Source organism: Pomacea canaliculata, linkage group LG4, assembly GCF_003073045.1.
Source record: "Pomacea canaliculata isolate SZHN2017 linkage group LG4, ASM307304v1, whole genome shotgun sequence".
In the NCBI taxonomy this organism is placed as follows: Eukaryota; Metazoa; Mollusca; class Gastropoda; order Architaenioglossa; family Ampullariidae; genus Pomacea; species Pomacea canaliculata.
Window position 1 is genome coordinate 27,973,615 of NC_037593.1, and position 17,351 is coordinate 27,990,965.

General features: G+C 37.1%; 3 protein-coding genes across 4 annotated transcripts; 2 read left to right on the forward strand and 1 right to left on the reverse strand.

The window, feature by feature from the left end:
• Window positions 1–3: 3 nt before the first annotated feature.
• Window positions 4–3,727, forward strand: LOC112562610 (ribosomal RNA small subunit methyltransferase NEP1-like). The gene is made up of 5 exons (XM_025235954.1): window positions 4–136; window positions 381–624; window positions 1,434–1,492; window positions 2,030–2,179; window positions 3,526–3,727. The coding sequence occupies exons 1-5, from the start codon at window positions 17–19 to the stop codon at window positions 3,637–3,639; spliced, it is 687 nt and encodes a 228-aa protein (XP_025091739.1). The 5' UTR covers window positions 4–16; the 3' UTR covers window positions 3,640–3,727.
• An 84-nt stretch (window positions 3,728–3,811) lies between these two features.
• Window positions 3,812–6,666, reverse strand: LOC112562608 (rRNA methyltransferase 3, mitochondrial-like). The gene is made up of 4 exons (XM_025235950.1): window positions 6,169–6,666; window positions 5,415–5,659; window positions 5,080–5,238; window positions 3,812–4,771 (listed from the first exon to the last, which is right to left on the reverse strand). The coding sequence occupies exons 1-4, from the start codon at window positions 6,576–6,578 to the stop codon at window positions 4,170–4,172; spliced, it is 1,416 nt and encodes a 471-aa protein (XP_025091735.1). The 5' UTR covers window positions 6,579–6,666; the 3' UTR covers window positions 3,812–4,169.
• Window positions 6,667–16,487, forward strand: LOC112562609 (glyoxalase domain-containing protein 4-like). 2 transcript variants are annotated; one of them, XM_025235953.1, is made up of 11 exons: window positions 6,721–6,825; window positions 7,103–7,139; window positions 11,432–11,481; window positions 12,129–12,249; window positions 12,640–12,778; window positions 13,202–13,252; window positions 13,629–13,708; window positions 14,280–14,366; window positions 14,765–14,878; window positions 15,315–15,401; window positions 15,634–16,487. In XM_025235953.1, the coding sequence occupies exons 2-11, from the start codon at window positions 7,107–7,109 to the stop codon at window positions 15,694–15,696; spliced, it is 825 nt and encodes a 274-aa protein (XP_025091738.1). In that variant the 5' UTR covers window positions 6,721–6,825; window positions 7,103–7,106; the 3' UTR covers window positions 15,697–16,487. The 2 variants fall into 2 exon arrangements, with proteins under 2 accessions (XP_025091736.1, XP_025091738.1); XM_025235951.1 differs by lacking the exon at window positions 7,103–7,139 and having other exon boundaries at window positions 6,667–6,825.
• Window positions 16,488–17,351: the final 864 nt, after the last annotated feature.

Consider the following 17,351-nt stretch of genomic DNA (forward strand, 5'->3'; position numbering starts at 1 on the left):
GCGTATAGATTGCAAGATGGCGGCGTCCATGGACCATGCTGAACAGCAAACAAAAATAATAAAGCATATCGATAAAACAAGCAGAGAAAAGCGTTTGATCGTCATACTTGAAAACGCCAGTCTTGAGACAGTTAAAGTAAGAGATTCTTTTAGCCTTAGACCTTGTAATGTTGTTGGAAAAGCAAATGTGTGTATATGTCTAACATGGTTGTGAGAGAGCGATCGAGATGGGTTTGGAAGAAGGGTTTACAAAGTACATGTGCTTCCCGACAGAAACTTTAAAAGTATCCCTTATATACCTCTATGTGTAAATATGCATACAATAAAGTTTCAGACGAATTTTTGTGCTCGTATTTCAAATTGCAAAATTGCATGTCCAGGTTGGGAAACAGTTTGAACTGCTGAACTGTGACAGACACAAGAACCTGGGAAAGAAAGTTCGGCGTGATGTGACACAATGTCGGCCAGATATTACGCATCAGTGTCTTTTGATGCTAATGGACAGTCCACTAAACAGAGCTGGCCTACTGCAGGTTTATATCAAAACAGAGAAAAACGTGCTGATTGAAATTAACCCTCAGACTCGCATCCCTCGCACATTTGAACGCTTCTGTGGTCTTATGGGTGAGCAAAACTTTCTCAGCTAGTCAATATCCACTGCGATTCTAATGTACTAAAATATTTGGCAATTTGCAGTTTCAAGCTTTTGTACCAATGAGAATCTGTTTGAGAAGAATTATAACAAAGTTGTGGGTTAAATTAAAACCAAAGAGTAAGAATGCATTACTGAACGGAGATGATTTAGAAAAATGTGCTGCTAGGCAAAGATTTTGTCATTGTGCAAATATCACAGAATGTACTTATACAAACCTAGATAGTAAAGTGTTCTATGCACCTGTAGTCTATTGCTTCTAAACTTCAAACCTATACGCTTGTGTACAGAAACATTACGAACACAGAGATAAGGAACTGTATGATATAAATTTTTCAGCTCCATTATAATCTTGTGGGGCCACTGTTATATATTGTCTATTATTAACTGAAACTTCATTGTATGGTGCACGAATAGACTAGATTTTTATCATTTGGTACATATCTTTGGGGAAATGGATAGCCAAATGTTTAGAATGTGGTCATTTGAACCCAAAGGCATACGTTCCAAACACATGACATAAAATTCTCTTCCCAGTTTACCCAGCTGTTGGAAATGGATGCCTCACTTCATAACAGGAGGTGAGGCACCTAGGAAAATAACCAGCACTTACCTGAGAAAAGTGCAGTCTTTAATGATACCAATACCTTTCTTTTACATGTCATTCTTACTTTCATTGCCAAAACAAAAAAAAGCAATGTATGAAATGAATCCAGTTAGATTCATTGCTGTCCTGAGAGAAGAGGGTTGTATATTCTTAACATTGCCATTTTTTTTTCAGTCCAGTTGCTGCACAAGTTTTCCATCCATGCAGCAGATGGCCCACAAAAATTGTTAAAGGTAACTGGTCCATTATAAAGTTTATACGTTCATCTGCTACACAAAAGCAATGGGTAATCTGTTAAACACCTCCATAGTATGCATGCATAATGTACACTTACAAGACATTAGTAAATAAATCATTTAATTAATTTGGCTGCTACTGTACTTTTCTGAAATAGTGGATGAAATTTAATCTCATGCTTAATTTTTCTTCCTTTCTCAGAAAGCAACATCTGCTTTGTGGGTGTGAAAGAGAGACTGATAAAGTAATTATGATGGTGAATGAATATGTAATATTTTAACACCAGCCTGATCTTTGTGAATAGCCCACATTTGATTGCAAGTTACATACTTTCAAATATCTATGCCTGATACCACGGATCTGACCACATTCTTTGAATTTCTTTTAGCATTCTAAAACAAAGGGTGTAGTCAGGTTCTTATAATGAATTTAAATCACTAAAAAAAAAAAAAAAAAAATCTGCGCTTAGGATTTTAATTTTTGTAAATTTTTATATTTGTGTCATTAGAATTTTTGTCTATTTCATGCTACAGGTAATAAAGAATCCCGTCACAGATCACCTTCCTGTAGGTTGCCAAAAATTGGTTATGTCTTTCAAAGCGCCACAAGTTGTTGATCCCAAAACATTAATCCCAAAAGATGAGCCAGTCGTGGTGGTGATTGGTGCAATGGCTCATGGCAGTGTAAGTACAAAGAATGTAGACCATAATTTAGGTAATTACTAGCTGCAGCGAAAGCTTCCCCCTTCCACCTCATTGTTTTCAATACTGACCCACAGAATACTCTGGAAAAAAGTCAGGACTAAAGTTCCTTTGTCAGTTGCAGTGAAATCCTCCTTCTTGTTCCTAATCACCCCCAGTGGAGCATAGGGCCGCAGCTACTCCATGCCATTGGACCCAGTTCTGGGCATCCCTTTCCAGTTGGGACTATATCATACCAGCTGCTTCCCCCTTGCTCTGGACCAGTCTCCTCCATATCTCTCTGGGTCTCCCAACCCTGTACCTCCCCTGTGGGTTCCAGACCACAGCTTGTCTTGTTAAGTTGTCCCGGCTTTCGCAAGGTGTGACCGATCTAGCCCCACTTTTGCTTCTTGGCTGGAAAGTTTTTGAATGGTTCTCTCCACAGGTCTGTATTGAAGATCTTCTCAGGCCATCTGAGGATGTGGCGCAGGCATCTGTTGATGTATGTCTGAATCTTGTTGGTGATGGTGTTTGTCACACGGTAAGTCTCAGATCCATATGGAAGGACTGACTTTACATTTGCATTAAAGATGCAGATCTTGGTATGTAGAGATAAAGCCTTGGTGTTCCAGATAGGTCGCAGGGTGTGGAATGTAAGCCTGGCTTTATTTATTCGGCTTCTTACATCTTCATCTGCACCTCATCTCATCTTTATCCTGGTTTTGCCACGAGATGAGTCAGCAAGCTGACTTCCCGAGGGCTTTCATCAGCAAATGCCCTTCCGAAGAGGGATATTTCCATCCAGGCTCTTTGTGCTTGTGTTGTATTTGCGGTTCCTGTAGCAGGTCTTTTTACAGGGTGGGGTTGGTAGCCCCACACCCAACCCTCCTTCATCCGGGCTTGGGACCGGCAGGTTACCAGTGGGTTTTCCAGGCGGAGTTGCAGTGAAATCATAGCTTTTCTTCAATTTTGCATCATGTCTATGTTTTGTATGCTGTAGAACCTTATATTTGTATGTACATTACATAATGAACCCAAACATTTAATACTTTACATATTTACTCTTCAGGTTATTTTTGACAAGTTTTTATTTATATTTATCGTTATCTTGTAAGTTGAGGAAAAACTAGCATAATTTATATAAAACAAAAACTTCTATCTGACTCCAACATTCTTCTGGTAGATGATTAAATTTAGCATGAACATGTTTTCCTGCAGAAATTTGAGGTATTAATTAACTGCACGTTTCATTTAGATCTACTACATTGTTTTTCTTAAATATGTTATAGTTTAATTACTGCAGTGAATTGTACAGCAAGCTTATCACAGGCTTTGTTTTTTGTGTGCAGGTGGATGTAGATTACACAGAAGCAGCTCATTCCATTAGCAATTATCCCTTGTCTGCAGCCCTCACATGTGCCAAAGTGTGTTCAGCAGCAGAAGAAGTCTGGGGGGTAGTATAGGAGATGATGGCGTTGGGGAGATGGGATCAAGGCTGGGAAAAGAACTTTTATGAAGCACATTTAATAAATTTTGCTTCAACAACTGTTATTGGCATTTCACGTCTTGAAATATTTTTAAGTACAAGACTTCACTTTCTGTGTTATGTCTAGAAAAAAATAATTACGTGACTTCTTTTAGCAAATACGTTTTTATTCACTTCACAAAATTACATATCGTGGAACAATAAAATAACATGATGCACATTTTGTTTTCATTCTTAACATTTCATTTATCACCAATATAATATTCTTCTTTCTATTCACCCTCAGTGGAGTATAGGGCTGCAGCCAATATAATATACATTTATAAAATTGGAAGAAAAGAGAATTTTCTTTGGGGAATCTTAATTGCCAACAAGTTTCAAGCTGTCCAAAACATTTGAGTAAAGATGATTAATGTATTTATCAACACTGCTCTTTGATTTACTTTCCATTTTCTAGGAAGAAAAAAAATGTGACAACAATCTACCATACCTTGTACAAATATATATTCAAATAGTGCCATCTTTTCCCTTGGGTGGAGAACACGAAACCAGCTTTCTGCGAATTTCATATAAAACGATTGCTGCAGCTGTGCCTACATTGAGGCTGTTGGCGGCATGTACCATGGGGATTGTGACATACTGACCAAATCGATCAAATGCAAACTTTTTGGCCTCACCGCTAACACCCTCAGTCTCACCTCCAACTATAAGAGCAGCACCATCAGTGTGACTGAACTCAAGCTGACTATATTCAACGACGTGCATTGGGAGTCGCTTGTATAAGTTTTCTTTCTCTTGAGTCCACTTTTCTCCATCCACACACTTTTCTGATTCACCAAGATTTTCCTCTGAACTGCTATCATCAAGGTCACAGCTCTCATCTCCTTCAATGATGGGTGCTGATGCCATTAAGCTATCAACACCAGGAAATTTGGGGTTAAACTGTTTTCGCACTAAAGACTCTTTCCTAGCATCAGCAATGCAGATCCCAGTTGAGCTTGAGATGTAGTTACTGATGTTTTCCCATGTCAAATTGTTCAAAATGCGTATGTAGAAATGACTACCCATTGCACCTCTTAATACTTTTGGATCCCATACATCGACGCATCCTGCAAAGCAATTGATCTTTTAATGTACTGCACACAATTTTTAGCTATGACTTTGCAGTTATTGTTTATATGCTTGTGCAAAATAAACAGTATAATATTCCTCTGCAATATGCAGAAAATTATTTAGCAATGATTGAAATGAGATTTCTGGACTGTATAGGTAGTTAGCAAACTGTTGGAAATTATACCATTTGGTGTTTTACTATCATTTGTCCAAGAATATTAACAATTGCAAACCAATAAATAACCTTTTCATCTATGGGGGGAATTATGCATAAAATATACACAAAATAAAATGAGAAAAACACCTTTAGTTGCCAGAATTCTCTGACATCCAGCAGCAGCAGCTGTTCTTATAAGCGTCCCCATGTTTCCCGGATCACGCACATTATCACAGATGAGAGTCATGGGAAGGGTGTCTGTCTGTGGCAGAAGCACCTCCCCATCAGCGGGCTTTGCAAATATCCCTGTTGACAGTGTGTAGGACTCGGACAACAAAGCCAGTTAAAGTTAAAGGACTAGCAGGGTGATCACTTTTTTTTTTCATGATTCACTCAAATTTGAGCTAAGCTGAGAGCAAGATACAATACAAAACAATAAATAAAAAATATGTTAAATATGGATTTAGAGCAGTGATGCTTACCAACAACACCAGCAGGTGTAACAGTGTCTGTCCACAGCTTTAAGTGGCGATGCTGCACTTTATACAGTTTGGCTTCTTTTAAAGCCTCGGGTGAGATCCCTTCAACCAGAGATATATCTGTGAAGTAAAGGTATTTCAGTTTTGCTCCTGCATGCAGGGAGTCAAGTATTAGTCTCCTTCCCTCTAACAGGATGATTCCTTTCTTTTCACGCTCTTTTCGTGATTTAGCTTCAAAAAATATTCGTCTGCAATGAAACGATATTTGGTATACACAAATCTTTCACTGTTAATAAGAAATTCTGCTTGCTATCATGGTTGTAAAACTATACAACATAGAAGAATACTAGATGACAAAGTGCAATGAAAAAAAAATTGTTAGATATTAGTTTTCTTATCCTCTTCATTTATCTCTTTATTCACTGGCTGACTTTTTAATCTATTAGCAGCCTTTCATCCACCTCAATCAGTGAGCAAGAACATACAACATAAATACAAAATACTGGCCATCATCAAACCTGCTGCTTTACGGCCACTTCAATAAGTCATGTGCTGTTAATATTATGAACTGATTTTGAGTTTAATGAACCAGCTGATTTTGTTTGTTTGTTTTTGCCCAGCAAGTGAGATTCACGGCGACGTACACCTCATCCAGAAACAGTTGTTTCCTTTATTTAATACTTACAGAAACTGTTTAAACAGATTAAACTGTAGACTACTTTGAAGCAAAATAAAAAAAGAAGAATAGCATTCATACCCAAAACGTTTGTCACCCTCTTCTAGCTTTTCATATTGCAGTTCACTGTTTTCTCTCTTGCCTGGGAGTCTTGCCCGGACTTCCTGAGTAGTTGTTGTTGGCATTTGCTGCTTTTGAGCTTTGTATGCCGTCTGTTTAGGTTTGCTGTGTCCGCTTGCAGCTTTAGGTACAAACTGTGTCTGTGTTGGGTCATTCGGAATGAATGGGATGTAGGGGTTTTTCCTCGGGTCCTGAGCTGTGATTCCCATGGCCTTCATCCGCTTAGCATCTTCCTCTGGTGATAATGACGCTAGTGGTCTTCGTTTGATACTCCTTGCATACCATCTCTTTACTGTTTTTAAATAATGATGGCTGCGAAAGGGAGACACAACGGCAAAACTAAAGACACATGCTCTCATGGAAGCCGCCATTGTCAATCTAAACGTTAAGCCAATGGCTGAAGAGTTTGCAAATAAAAGAAAACTTTCAGCCAAACAAACGAGGCGTTTCAAGAAACGACCGATTTAAAAGCAGACGAACGCTCCGTGTTAAAAGGTTCTCTGGCTGTTTTCTTGTCATTGATTCAATATGGTAAAAGGAAGAGCACTGCATTTTGTCTTTAAAATAGGCAACCGCATAGACAATGCAAAGTTTTATCGGGATATTCTTGGGATGAAGGTATGTAAGATCAATTAGTTTCAATTTAATTTACTTGACTATGATATATGTTTCGTAGCATCACAGCCTAAGTAGACTGCGATCGGCACTTCACTGAGAAACAAATAAGAATAAAAAGAAGAAGGTATATTGAAGTCAGATTCTAGGTTAAATAGAATAAACGTAATGAATTCCTAAGAAATTACTTGGCACAGCTTTTGGAACCCTTTAAAACTTTCATACCTTCGCAAATTTCCCAAAAATAACATTAATCACTTCTCATCTAATTGTTCAACAGCTATATGTTGGTATCAATGGAAAGAGGACGAAGAGAGGTATCAAAATGTCTTTTTCAAAGAAGTTCACTTTGTATGTTTTGCAATATTATTGCTTGTTATGTGTTAAAGCATTACTGTTTATCTCCCTTCAGGTAAGTTTTTCTCGTGTAAGTTGAATGAGATGATGGAATGTTCTCACCAGCATGAGTTCAGTGTCAAAGGTTGACTGTTGGATATTAGTGTACAGTCATTATTTGTATCATGTATAAGTTTACTGGTAGATGGCAGAGAGTAGAAACAGAGCAATGAGTGTTGTTTAGTCCTTGTTACTCCTTGATGGCCACGAGCAATGAGTGCAGAACAAATTCCACATATGAAATAAAGTTATATTGAGCATACTTTTTTCTTAAGCCAGTGTTTAATAACAGACACAAGGTCAATTTTTCATGAGTCTGTTCTTAAAAAGGTCTTAAAATCATGCAAAACTGGTAAAAACCAAATAGTTTATATTTCATCTATATTTTATTTATGCTTATTATTTTAGTCAAGTGTTAGCAGAAAAATCAGACTGCATTTATATTACCAGTATATTAATTATTTTGTTCAATATCATAGTTATATAGCTAGATAGATTTCTTCCATCGTGCAGAGAAGTATTTGTATTTCACTCAGGCTGATAATGCCTTGCTCAAATGGTGAGCTGGGAGATTTTATGCAGACCAGTTGTGACAGAACAAGATTTGCATTACGTTACTGCCTGGCTGTAGGAAAATATTCATCATGAAAGCAATGTGTAAACTCCTTATGTGGTTTTATTATCGTACGTTGTGAAGTTGTACTTAGCATTTTCCTTGTAAGAAATGCAAATCAGCTGTAAGAATTGTAGACCCTAGACCATGACGAATTGGGTTATTGGCTATCTGTAGGGATATGTTCATCATAAAAACATTGTTAAACTCCCTAGGTGGGTTTTACTGTCCCACATTGTGACCCTTTGACTTAGCTGAGCAAAGCATTTTTTTGCATAATAAATGTAAATTGGCTAGACAGTGAGGATCTAGGAAATGTTCTGTCTTGCTCAGCACTCAAGGCTGCATGGAGGCATGTGACAGTACAATAACTTGCTCACAAAGTGAATGAAAGCAGAAAAGGATAAATTTATTATTCATGAACCCTTGTAATAATGTTTGGTTTATGAAAGCAAAAACGGGAGAAACTGTATATTCATGAACTTTTTATATTTTTATATTTGTTTATATTCTTCTCAATTTATTTATGTGATGCTTTATGCTAAGTGTCGAGAAGTCCAAGTAGTGGTATAAACTTTTTATTTCTAGAAATGTTACCATCCCTATTGAACCGGACCACAGTCCATTAAAGTCCACACTCTTGTCTCTCTCAATAGTTTTATCTGGAACACATTCAATTCAAATGACAGGAGACAGAATGGGAGGACACTTCAGCAGCAGCTGGACCACCAAATAAGGAAAAAATGCTAGTGTTACGGTAAACGTAAAGACGGTTGTCCCGTATTTAAATTGAAGCATGAAGCATAAGCCCCAGGCGCCTAAGCCATCATCAATGACTGATCATTTCGGGTCCTTATTCTACGACGCCCTAAACTCTCCAAGAAACATCAGTATCCACGTATTAACACACTGGTGACACATGCCGAGTACACGATCAGCAACACATGCCGAGACTAACCTAGCAGCGACATGTGCCCTCTTAAACGCTCAGTAAAAATTGCCAGAGTTCTTATATCAAATATGTTCGTACATATATTTTTATAATAAGCACAAATAATTAAATTGTAAATGAAACATCAATTAAGTCACTCGCTATTTGCTAATAATCCAAGTTATCAATGTATTTAAAATCTTTAAAGACCAACCTGAATGGTTTGCGTGTTTTTTGTTTTGGTTTGTTTTTTTGCAGATATCTGTAGATATAGGCGATATAAACCTAACCTGTACATTTACAGGTGCAAAAAGTGTCCTTTGCTAGCAGATAATTAATTAACGGATGGGTTTTGGAAGCTGAAATTTACAGGTTACTTTTATATCGCCTATATATCTGAAAAAAATGCAAACCGTTCAGGTTGGTCTTTAAAGCAAGTTGAAGAAGAAGAATTAGTAAAATCCCCTAATCTGTCAATCTTAATTTGGACGGTAATCGATGTGTTTGCATTTTTCTAAGGGCCAATTGAGTGTGAGGGTGGTGTCCATCTTCGTTTCCTTTATTGCCTTCATTACTAGGATAAATTCGCTGCGCCCTAATCTGCATCGCACCCAGAGCTGCCAAAGCCAGCATGAGCCCCGGGCAGACAACCTTTTTGGGCCTCTTGCATTAATCATTAATTGTAATCATTTGTTATTTTCCCAGCATATAACGAATTATGTTTACAAGTTATAATTCGACTGGCAATATCTATATTTCGTTTGGTAAAGTAATATAGAGGGCAAACGTTACACGGCTAGGATCTACAACACTACGTTAGATGAACATTGTGAATTTTAGAGTGGTCATCAACTGAAGGGAAAAATGGCGTGAAAAGATCAAACTGTTCCCGCTCCTTCTTCAGGAAAATGTCACCAGTGGAAGCGAAAATCTGTACAAATTAAAGAAACAAGATTTGAGACACTTCAAGGTTTAATCCTTCACCCTAATGGCATGTCTGTGCATTGCTTTTAATTTCTTATTGGGCTCCTGCCCTATTTCTCTGAGCTTCCCTTCCTGTGCTCTGATGACCGCATCCTATTCCTGTCACACAACAACACAGGGTCACAGGGGTTTTAGTTACTGTGCAGCGAAACAATGGAACTCGCTCTCTTTCCATATCCGCCACCTTCCCACTACCGAATCCTGTATATGTGCACTGAAAACGACATCTCTTCCGTAAACATTTCTCCTTACACCAGTCCACACAATGCTAGGCTACTTCCCTGCTACTTCCGTTTGCTAAAATCACGATACTCTCAGTCCTTGTTAATTGGTTACGTTTTTATTTGTCTTCGGTATACTGTAGTGGTTTATCTATTGTTTGTTCTTCTTTCCCTCGTATGTTGCCTGTGTCTCGTTGTTGTTCGCTGCAAGAGCATGCTCATTAGAAGTGTGAATAAGCGCTATAAAAATTTTGGCGAAATATGGCACTATATATAAGTTTCGGTTGTATCCAAAACTAACAAACGATACATAAAAACATATCTTGAAAATTAAAAAAAAAATCGATACCACCTCAGTGGAGTCACCGACGTCATTGGAAAATAAGGACGAGAATACGGGTTGGGATTAGAGTGGGATATATAGGTTTAGGTTAATTGTAAGGATTTTATTTTCCATGTCATGGCTTCCATAGCAACCGATGTCAAAGCGTCGTGGGACCTCCTAAAGTTGTTCCAAAACTGTTGAACCTTTGGCGTTGATTTACTGTTTTCTTTGTTTTGTTTTGTTTTTTAAGTTCGATATACTTCAGTTGAACTTTACCAGCTGTTTATAGGCAAAAAGAAGTTATGCTGTCCCAATTCAGCGCATATGTATATATAGCGTATTTCTACATCTCCATGCAGCCGATCTAACAAATAAAGCGCTGTACACACCCAAACGATCAGTGTACGCACAAGACAGACTTGCCGTGCATGGTATATATGTGTAGCTGGGCTGTTTATTCTGCATACCCTCAACACGTGACAAGCGGTCCGGTGGCGCAATGTCACCTATACAGTGAAGGTTGGCTGTCCTGGGTTGAGCTCTCGTCTCGGGCACGCTGTTCGTTCTCTGCATGTGGCATCTGATTACAGTACTGGCTGCCTTGCTGTGATACAGCTTTATATAGTTTCTGGCTTCATGTAAAACACCATCTCCGCTCCCCCCCCCCTCTCCTTTCTCCTTACCCTGCCATATCGTCCCCAAGTTTGTCTCCAAGTGTTTATTTCACTTCTCATGACCTAGTCACCTTATCCCCGTGTGACAAAGATCACGTTTGTATATTGTCTGAAATACCCAGAATGTTACCACCCATATGGTGATGAAATGCACAATAATTCATCTTATCTTCCATCCTCCATCATTTGTTAGTTACCATTTTCCCAAGTTCCTTCCACACACCAGTTCATGAATGTTAACACATCTGTTAAGGATTTAAAGAGTTCATGTGGATCTTGGTACATAAGATGTGGATGCTCAGTACTTTTAGAAATTTTTGTAATGAGATTTACATGTACTAAACTTTGCATTCAGGTGTACTTGAATTCACCACAAGCTGTTTTCTAGTCTTATGTCTGCCTTCACCCCTCTCTCTTTCTCTCTGTCTTGGATTCATATTCATGTTTTTGTACTTCTGTTTACAGTATCTAAGGCATGAGGAGTTTGATGAAGGTTGCAAAGCCTCATGCAATGGGTAAGTTGATATCTGTGGTTACATTCTGAAAGATGTGGAGTGATAGCTTTTAACAAATCTGAGCTAAAGTCTGTTTAATAATAAATATAATAATAAATGCCAACTTTGTAATGCACATACTCACCCTAAGGAACATGCTCTTAGTGTTTAAGAACAAAGAAAAAACAGAGCTGAGAGTAACATGATTTTGCAAAAAGAAGGGTGTGTAAAAGGACTAGCATTATGGGAAAGGTTGTTAGGAGTAATATTTACGGAAGAGGTGCATTTTCAGTGCATGTTTAAAGAGTGTCTGTAACTTCTTGAAACTTTTAACATTAAAGTAGTTTATTTTTATTATCAAGTACAGTAATATTAATAATAGTTATTGATATTAAGTTGGAGGAAAGATTAAATAAGAATTAAAGCTTTATGGACAAAATTTGATTAAAATGCCAATGTTTTAGCATATTTCATTTTAAATACATAAATATTTAAGTATAAATTGTACTAAATGTTAAAAACAGATTTATTTATATGAATTCTCAGTTTTAAAAAAAAAGTTGTCAGTGATATTTTATTACATTTTTTCCATTTATAAGAAATCCTTTCATTTATTTTTTCTTTTTACTCTCTTTTATTCATCTGTGTGTACTCTCCATTTTTCACAGGCCATATGATGGCAAGTGGAGTAAATCCATGGTGGGCTATGGCCCAGAGGATAATTATTTTGTTGTGGAGCTGACATACAATTATGGAATAGATTCATACAAACTTGGTAATGACTTCAGGGTGAGCATCAGTTTATTACTGCACGAGTAATAATTAAGTTTGATTCATTTTAAGGAAATTAAAATGCAAAGATAGCTTCCTAACCTTTAAGTCATTAAGAAGTGAAAATGTTAGAGATCATACTTTTAGAGGTACTTATCTGTCCCTCCTTGCCTATTCCTTCCCCGATCCCCATAAGGGATCAGGTATGCTGGGTCAGCTGGAGGAAGTAAGCTGTACCCCATAAACTTACTAATCCGCATGTCTTCTCACTTTAAATACATTGAAGATATATCCTTACTTTGATCCTGACAAATTTAGCTACGTTAGATTTTATCAACATTTACAATTATTATTGTGAATTTTGTTTTAGAATATATTCTATAGCTTTCCCCAATTGATATTTATCAGGGCATTACAATCAGCTCACCCACTGTCCTGAGCAATGCAAAAAATGCTGGATACCCAATGAAGCAAGAGAATGGATATAGTATCTTGGAGTCACCTGATGGATACAAATTCTACATCAGCAGCGAGCCAGTTACTGGAGGTGAGGGATAGAGAATAAAAAGACAGAGAAAGGATTGGGAAATCTATGAGTTTTCTTTTTGTAGAGTCAGTTTTGTAAAGGATAGTTAGCCTGGGTTTGGCTAGGATACACACCATCATCAGATTGTGATATTAAATAACATGTGATATTTGTGATATGCTACTTTATTTGATGTTGCTGTGTTTATGGTGGTTTTTGTGGTTTTGGTAGGTCATCAAATGCTGCTTTCATAATAGAAAAGAACCATTTTATTTTTAATCTTCAATTCTCTCAGGAAACTGAACTTGACCATTTGTTTATATAATGCTTCATGTGTGCAGTTTATAAAAATAGCATCTGCCACTAGTCCCCTCTCTTTTTATGTGGACAGTGCCTTGCCAGTTTTAGTTCTTTGATCAAATCCTTTGTTTTGCAACATTGTAGATCCTGTGCAGAAGGTGTCACTCTCGTGCTCCAATCTTTCTAGATCAGTTGGTAAGTATATTCAGTATAACTGATTTTCTGATACTTCTGGATGTGTGTGTGTGCAATTCAAAATCACCAGGTAGAAACACTTTCCTGCTAAATAAGTGCTTTTGTTTGACCACAGCACCCTTTAAGTTAACTTCTGCATGGTGATAGTCTTTATACTTGTGAATTCAGGCTGAATATATAAGCTACAATATTAAGAAGCCAGGCAAAGCCATACATTGACCAGCATCATCTTAAACATTTTTGGAGCATTAGTAAAAGAAGGCTATGGAGAATAGAGAGGACAAGAAGGAAAGACTAGATTTGTAAGCATTTGTGATTTTGTTGTTGTGATAACATAACTGAGCGATGTGCCAGAACTTTCTAAATCTAAATGCAGATTACTGGACAAGGCTATGTGGGATGAAGGTTTACTCCCAAGACAGTAAGTCAGCACTGCTGAGCTTTGATGATAACCAGGTTGGTTTATGTGTTAAATTTTATCTGGCCTCCTATCAGAGCAGAACTTTGGAGTGGCTTGTTATCCTTTAGCATTAATTACTCAGTTTTCAGTTTTACTCAAGGCCTTGGCAAATGACTTGTTCACTGGTTTGTATAGCTATAGTACTGCCATCCATTTGCTGTTGTTTTTCACTGTTAAATATCAACTGCAAGATCGTTTGTGCATGGTGAAAGGTGTTCTACAAATTGAACGATAAATATATGGCAGAGCAATGAGGTGTGGCATTTTCACAGTCAGGTTTAAGACATTAGCTTTATACCAAAGGGTCTGGAAATTGTTAGTAACTTTTGCATAAATTTCCTGCTTTTGGCAATGAGGAGTGACCTTTTTCATAATCACGTTAAAGACATTTCACAAGTGTCAAGTGCTGTCGGAAGTAGTGCTGGCAGAAATGATGGCCCCAAAGACGACCACAAATCCCTAATATTTTAAGATGCTAATTAGTGAAATATGAAAGTAAAACTAAAGTATGTTTTCAAGAGAGTGATTAATATTATTTGACAATAAAACTTGATGGCATGTTATTAGTGTAAGCTGGAGCTTGTGGACATAGGCCAGCCAGTGGACCATGCCACAGCCTTTGGAAGGATTGCTTTTTCTTGTCCCGCAGAAGAGGTAAACAGACAATTAGATTTCCTCCAAAATATTAATTATAGTTTAATTTGAGGTTACTAAGATTTTATCGTATAAATCTGGGATATTATGCTTATATTTTTAAACACTTGTGCCTGAGCTTACATTTGCATTTGTCTTAATTTGGGCACATTTCAGAGCTAAATGGCTCCTCCATTCTGAATAAAATAGTCAGGACACACCTGTAAACTTCTTCATTCTGCAGATCTATTTGTGCCTCAGCCATGCTGATAGCAAAAACTATAAATAAATTTGATAAACCTTAAACAACACAGTTAATATTCTTTGTGCATGTAATTGCGAAAGAGTGGATTTTCAGAGTTTTGATGTGTGCGAACGCTCATGTATGCTTGCCCATTTTTTTCTCTCTAATTGAACAGCAACCGAAGATTCAACGTGCCATGGAAGATGCAGGGCAAAAAATTCTTAATCCACTCTTAAGTCTGGATACACCTGGCAAAGCTACTGTACAGGTCGTCATTTTAGCAGACCCAGTAAGAATATATTTTTCATTGCTTTCTTTTTTTTCAGCTTTGGTTATAAACATTTTGAATGGTTTATATGTGTATGTTTGTATGTGTAGATATTCATATAGATAATAATAATAACAAATGCAAAATTTGTAAAGCCTATACTCATACTCCTAAAGATCATGCTTTTAGTGCCTAAGAACAAATATGAGACATGGACAGCATACAAGAGAGCTTCATTTCTTTGTTTTTACTAAAAGCCTTTTATAAACTAAAGACAACCAATAGGATGCAATAGGGTTTATAACAGAGTTGAGAAGTATTGTTTTCAAACTTGTTTTTTTGGCTATCCATCTTTTGGTTTAATCAAAAAGTAAAGGTTGGAAACTTATTTTCATCAAATATTGTAAACTAGAGATCTAGTTTGCATCACCATAAATGACACTATATTTGATTCCAGGATGGACATGAAATTTGCTTTGTTTGTGATGAGGGATTCAGAGTACTGTCACAAATTGATCCCAAAGCTGACCAACTTCATGATGAGGTATGGGTGACTTTCCTGAAATTAGAGTTTTTTTATGTTATGCCATTTTTAGGCTTTATGATTTTATGAATGTCTGTAAATTGTATTAATTAAATTAATTTTAGGCAGTGGATGAAATAGAGGTCAGGTTTTCAAGCTGTAGTTTCGAAAAGCTTTTGGTATATCAGTACCTATGAGTATAAATTTGTGATTTTCACATGGTTAATCCTGGCTCTCTAACTGTATGTTCCAGGCAGTCAAGAATGACAAGAGTAGTGAGTGGTTTGCCAAAAAAGGACTTGCCAAAGGGAATTAGACTTGAAGTTCTTTGTGGCATTAATTTTAAATCAAGGCAAATGGATATCAATCCTCAGTCATCAATGAGTTGCAACAACAATGCAGTGATTCTCTTATATATATTTAGAGGTTTATATTTTCATGATGAAAAGATGGTAATCAGAGACATGTTTGAATATGACCAACAAGAAAGAATAAAAGATTCTGCTAGGCAGAAACGTAAGCAAAATTATGATCTTTATAAAGATGACGTTTATATTTTGTTTGAATAAATTGATTTATTCCAAACTTAAGTGCGCTGAAATGAGTTATATACTGGAAATAAATGTGAAACTTGCATATGCAAAAGCTTTCATGTTATTGTCTACAGTTTACAATTATTTTAGATATGCAACTTTTGTGGTTAAAAACTTTCAACAACAAGAGCCTTACCTTTCTTATTTTGAGTCGTTTTTATGTGGCATCATCATCCCTTACTACCTACTACCTAAATCATACTACATTGCTTCCACTACAGTCATAATGGTTACTTTTTCTGAGTTTTCATGCTTAGAAGCAAAGCAATGAAAATAGTTCAACCTTGGATATTTTTATTATTTCATGCAACATAAATTTTCCCGGAAAATCCTAGATTTGATTCCACATTCACCTGCAGAACATAGCTGTGTTCTGGTGTCGTACACCCCTACAACCACACAACCATTTTCCAAAGACGGTAAAAATTAAAAATAAACGCTCATGAGAAAAATACAGTGTTTTGTTTATTCTGCTTATATTTTTTGACCACATTAAAGTATTTCATCTCGCACAGTTTAATTCGTTCTATGTATGTTCATACTTACTAACCCATGGAGATATACATAAACTATGCAATCAATCCTGACCGTTTTTAGAATCCTATTACAATACATATGAAAAATGTATATTTTTAAGATACTTTATAAACAGCATGCTCCTAGCTCTTAACAAGAACGAGACAAGGACAACATAAAAGAGACAGAAGAACAAACGAATGATGGAATGATAAACAACATTACTGATGATGAATTAAAGACAAATACAGCAAACGCAAAGAGGAATCAGAGTAAGGACAGAGCAGTGTGATTTTGCAAACGGACGATGAGTAGGGAAGAAGCAATAAGCGGAAAAGGGTGTGAAAAAGGACTAGCATTGTGTGAACTGTTTTAGAAGTAACGCTTAAGATAGAGGCGCACATTTAAAATATTCAATTGTGGGGTAGGCGTAAAGGGAGAGTTCCATTAATTGTTAGTCCGGTAGTGTAGCGGTTAAAACGCGCTTGTCACTACTACAGTGAGCGACTTGATGTTGTCTCGGGACACTCGACTGTAAGTGCATGCTGTTCGCAGGGCTGGACGTCGGGGTTTTCTCCGGGTATTTTTGTTTCCTCCCCCCCTTCCTCTCCCCACATATAGTGCGAAATCGCCATGAACCTGCACCGTCAGTCGATCCGGTTGCAGTTGTCAATGCTAGATGTCATAATTACCGGTTATTTTCAGTGACAACACATTACGTGTCAGTATGAGCCTGAGGTGGTGTTGTGTTGAAAGGAAAGTGATTCTTCATACTCTGTGTGTGAACAGTGTGTGGGAAGGATGCAGGGGTTTGCAGGAGGGGGGAGGGGACGAGGGTCGTAGCTCAGAGGGTGGCGTTTAC

What these genes read in the sequence shown, in the direction of transcription:
- LOC112562608 (XM_025235950.1), bottom strand. Translation starts at nt 6,578, where the DNA reads ATGGCGGCTTCCATGAGAGCATGTGTCTTTAGTTTTGCCGTTGTGTCT. An exon ending in TACACCTGCTGGTGTTGTTG is followed by an intron (nt 5,239 to 5,414) that starts GTAAGCATCACT and finishes CACTGTCAACAG; the next exon opens with GGATATTTGCAAAGCCCGCT. An exon ending in GAGAATTCTGGCAACTAAAG is followed by an intron (nt 4,772 to 5,079) that starts GTGTTTTTCTCA and finishes ATTGCTTTGCAG; the next exon opens with GATGCGTCGATGTATGGGAT.
- LOC112562610 (XM_025235954.1), top strand. Translation starts at nt 17, where the DNA reads ATGGCGGCGTCCATGGACCATGCTGAACAGCAAACAAAAATAATAAAG. An exon ending in ACGCTTCTGTGGTCTTATGG is followed by an intron (nt 625 to 1,433) that starts GTGAGCAAAACT and finishes TTTTTTTTTCAG; the next exon opens with TCCAGTTGCTGCACAAGTTT. An exon ending in GCCCACAAAAATTGTTAAAG is followed by an intron (nt 1,493 to 2,029) that starts GTAACTGGTCCA and finishes TTCATGCTACAG; the next exon opens with GTAATAAAGAATCCCGTCAC.
- LOC112562609 (XM_025235951.1), top strand. Translation starts at nt 6,736, where the DNA reads ATGGTAAAAGGAAGAGCACTGCATTTTGTCTTTAAAATAGGCAACCGC. An exon ending in TGCAAAGCCTCATGCAATGG is followed by an intron (nt 11,482 to 12,128) that starts GTAAGTTGATAT and finishes CATTTTTCACAG; the next exon opens with GCCATATGATGGCAAGTGGA. An exon ending in CAGCGAGCCAGTTACTGGAG is followed by an intron (nt 12,779 to 13,201) that starts GTGAGGGATAGA and finishes GCAACATTGTAG; the next exon opens with ATCCTGTGCAGAAGGTGTCA.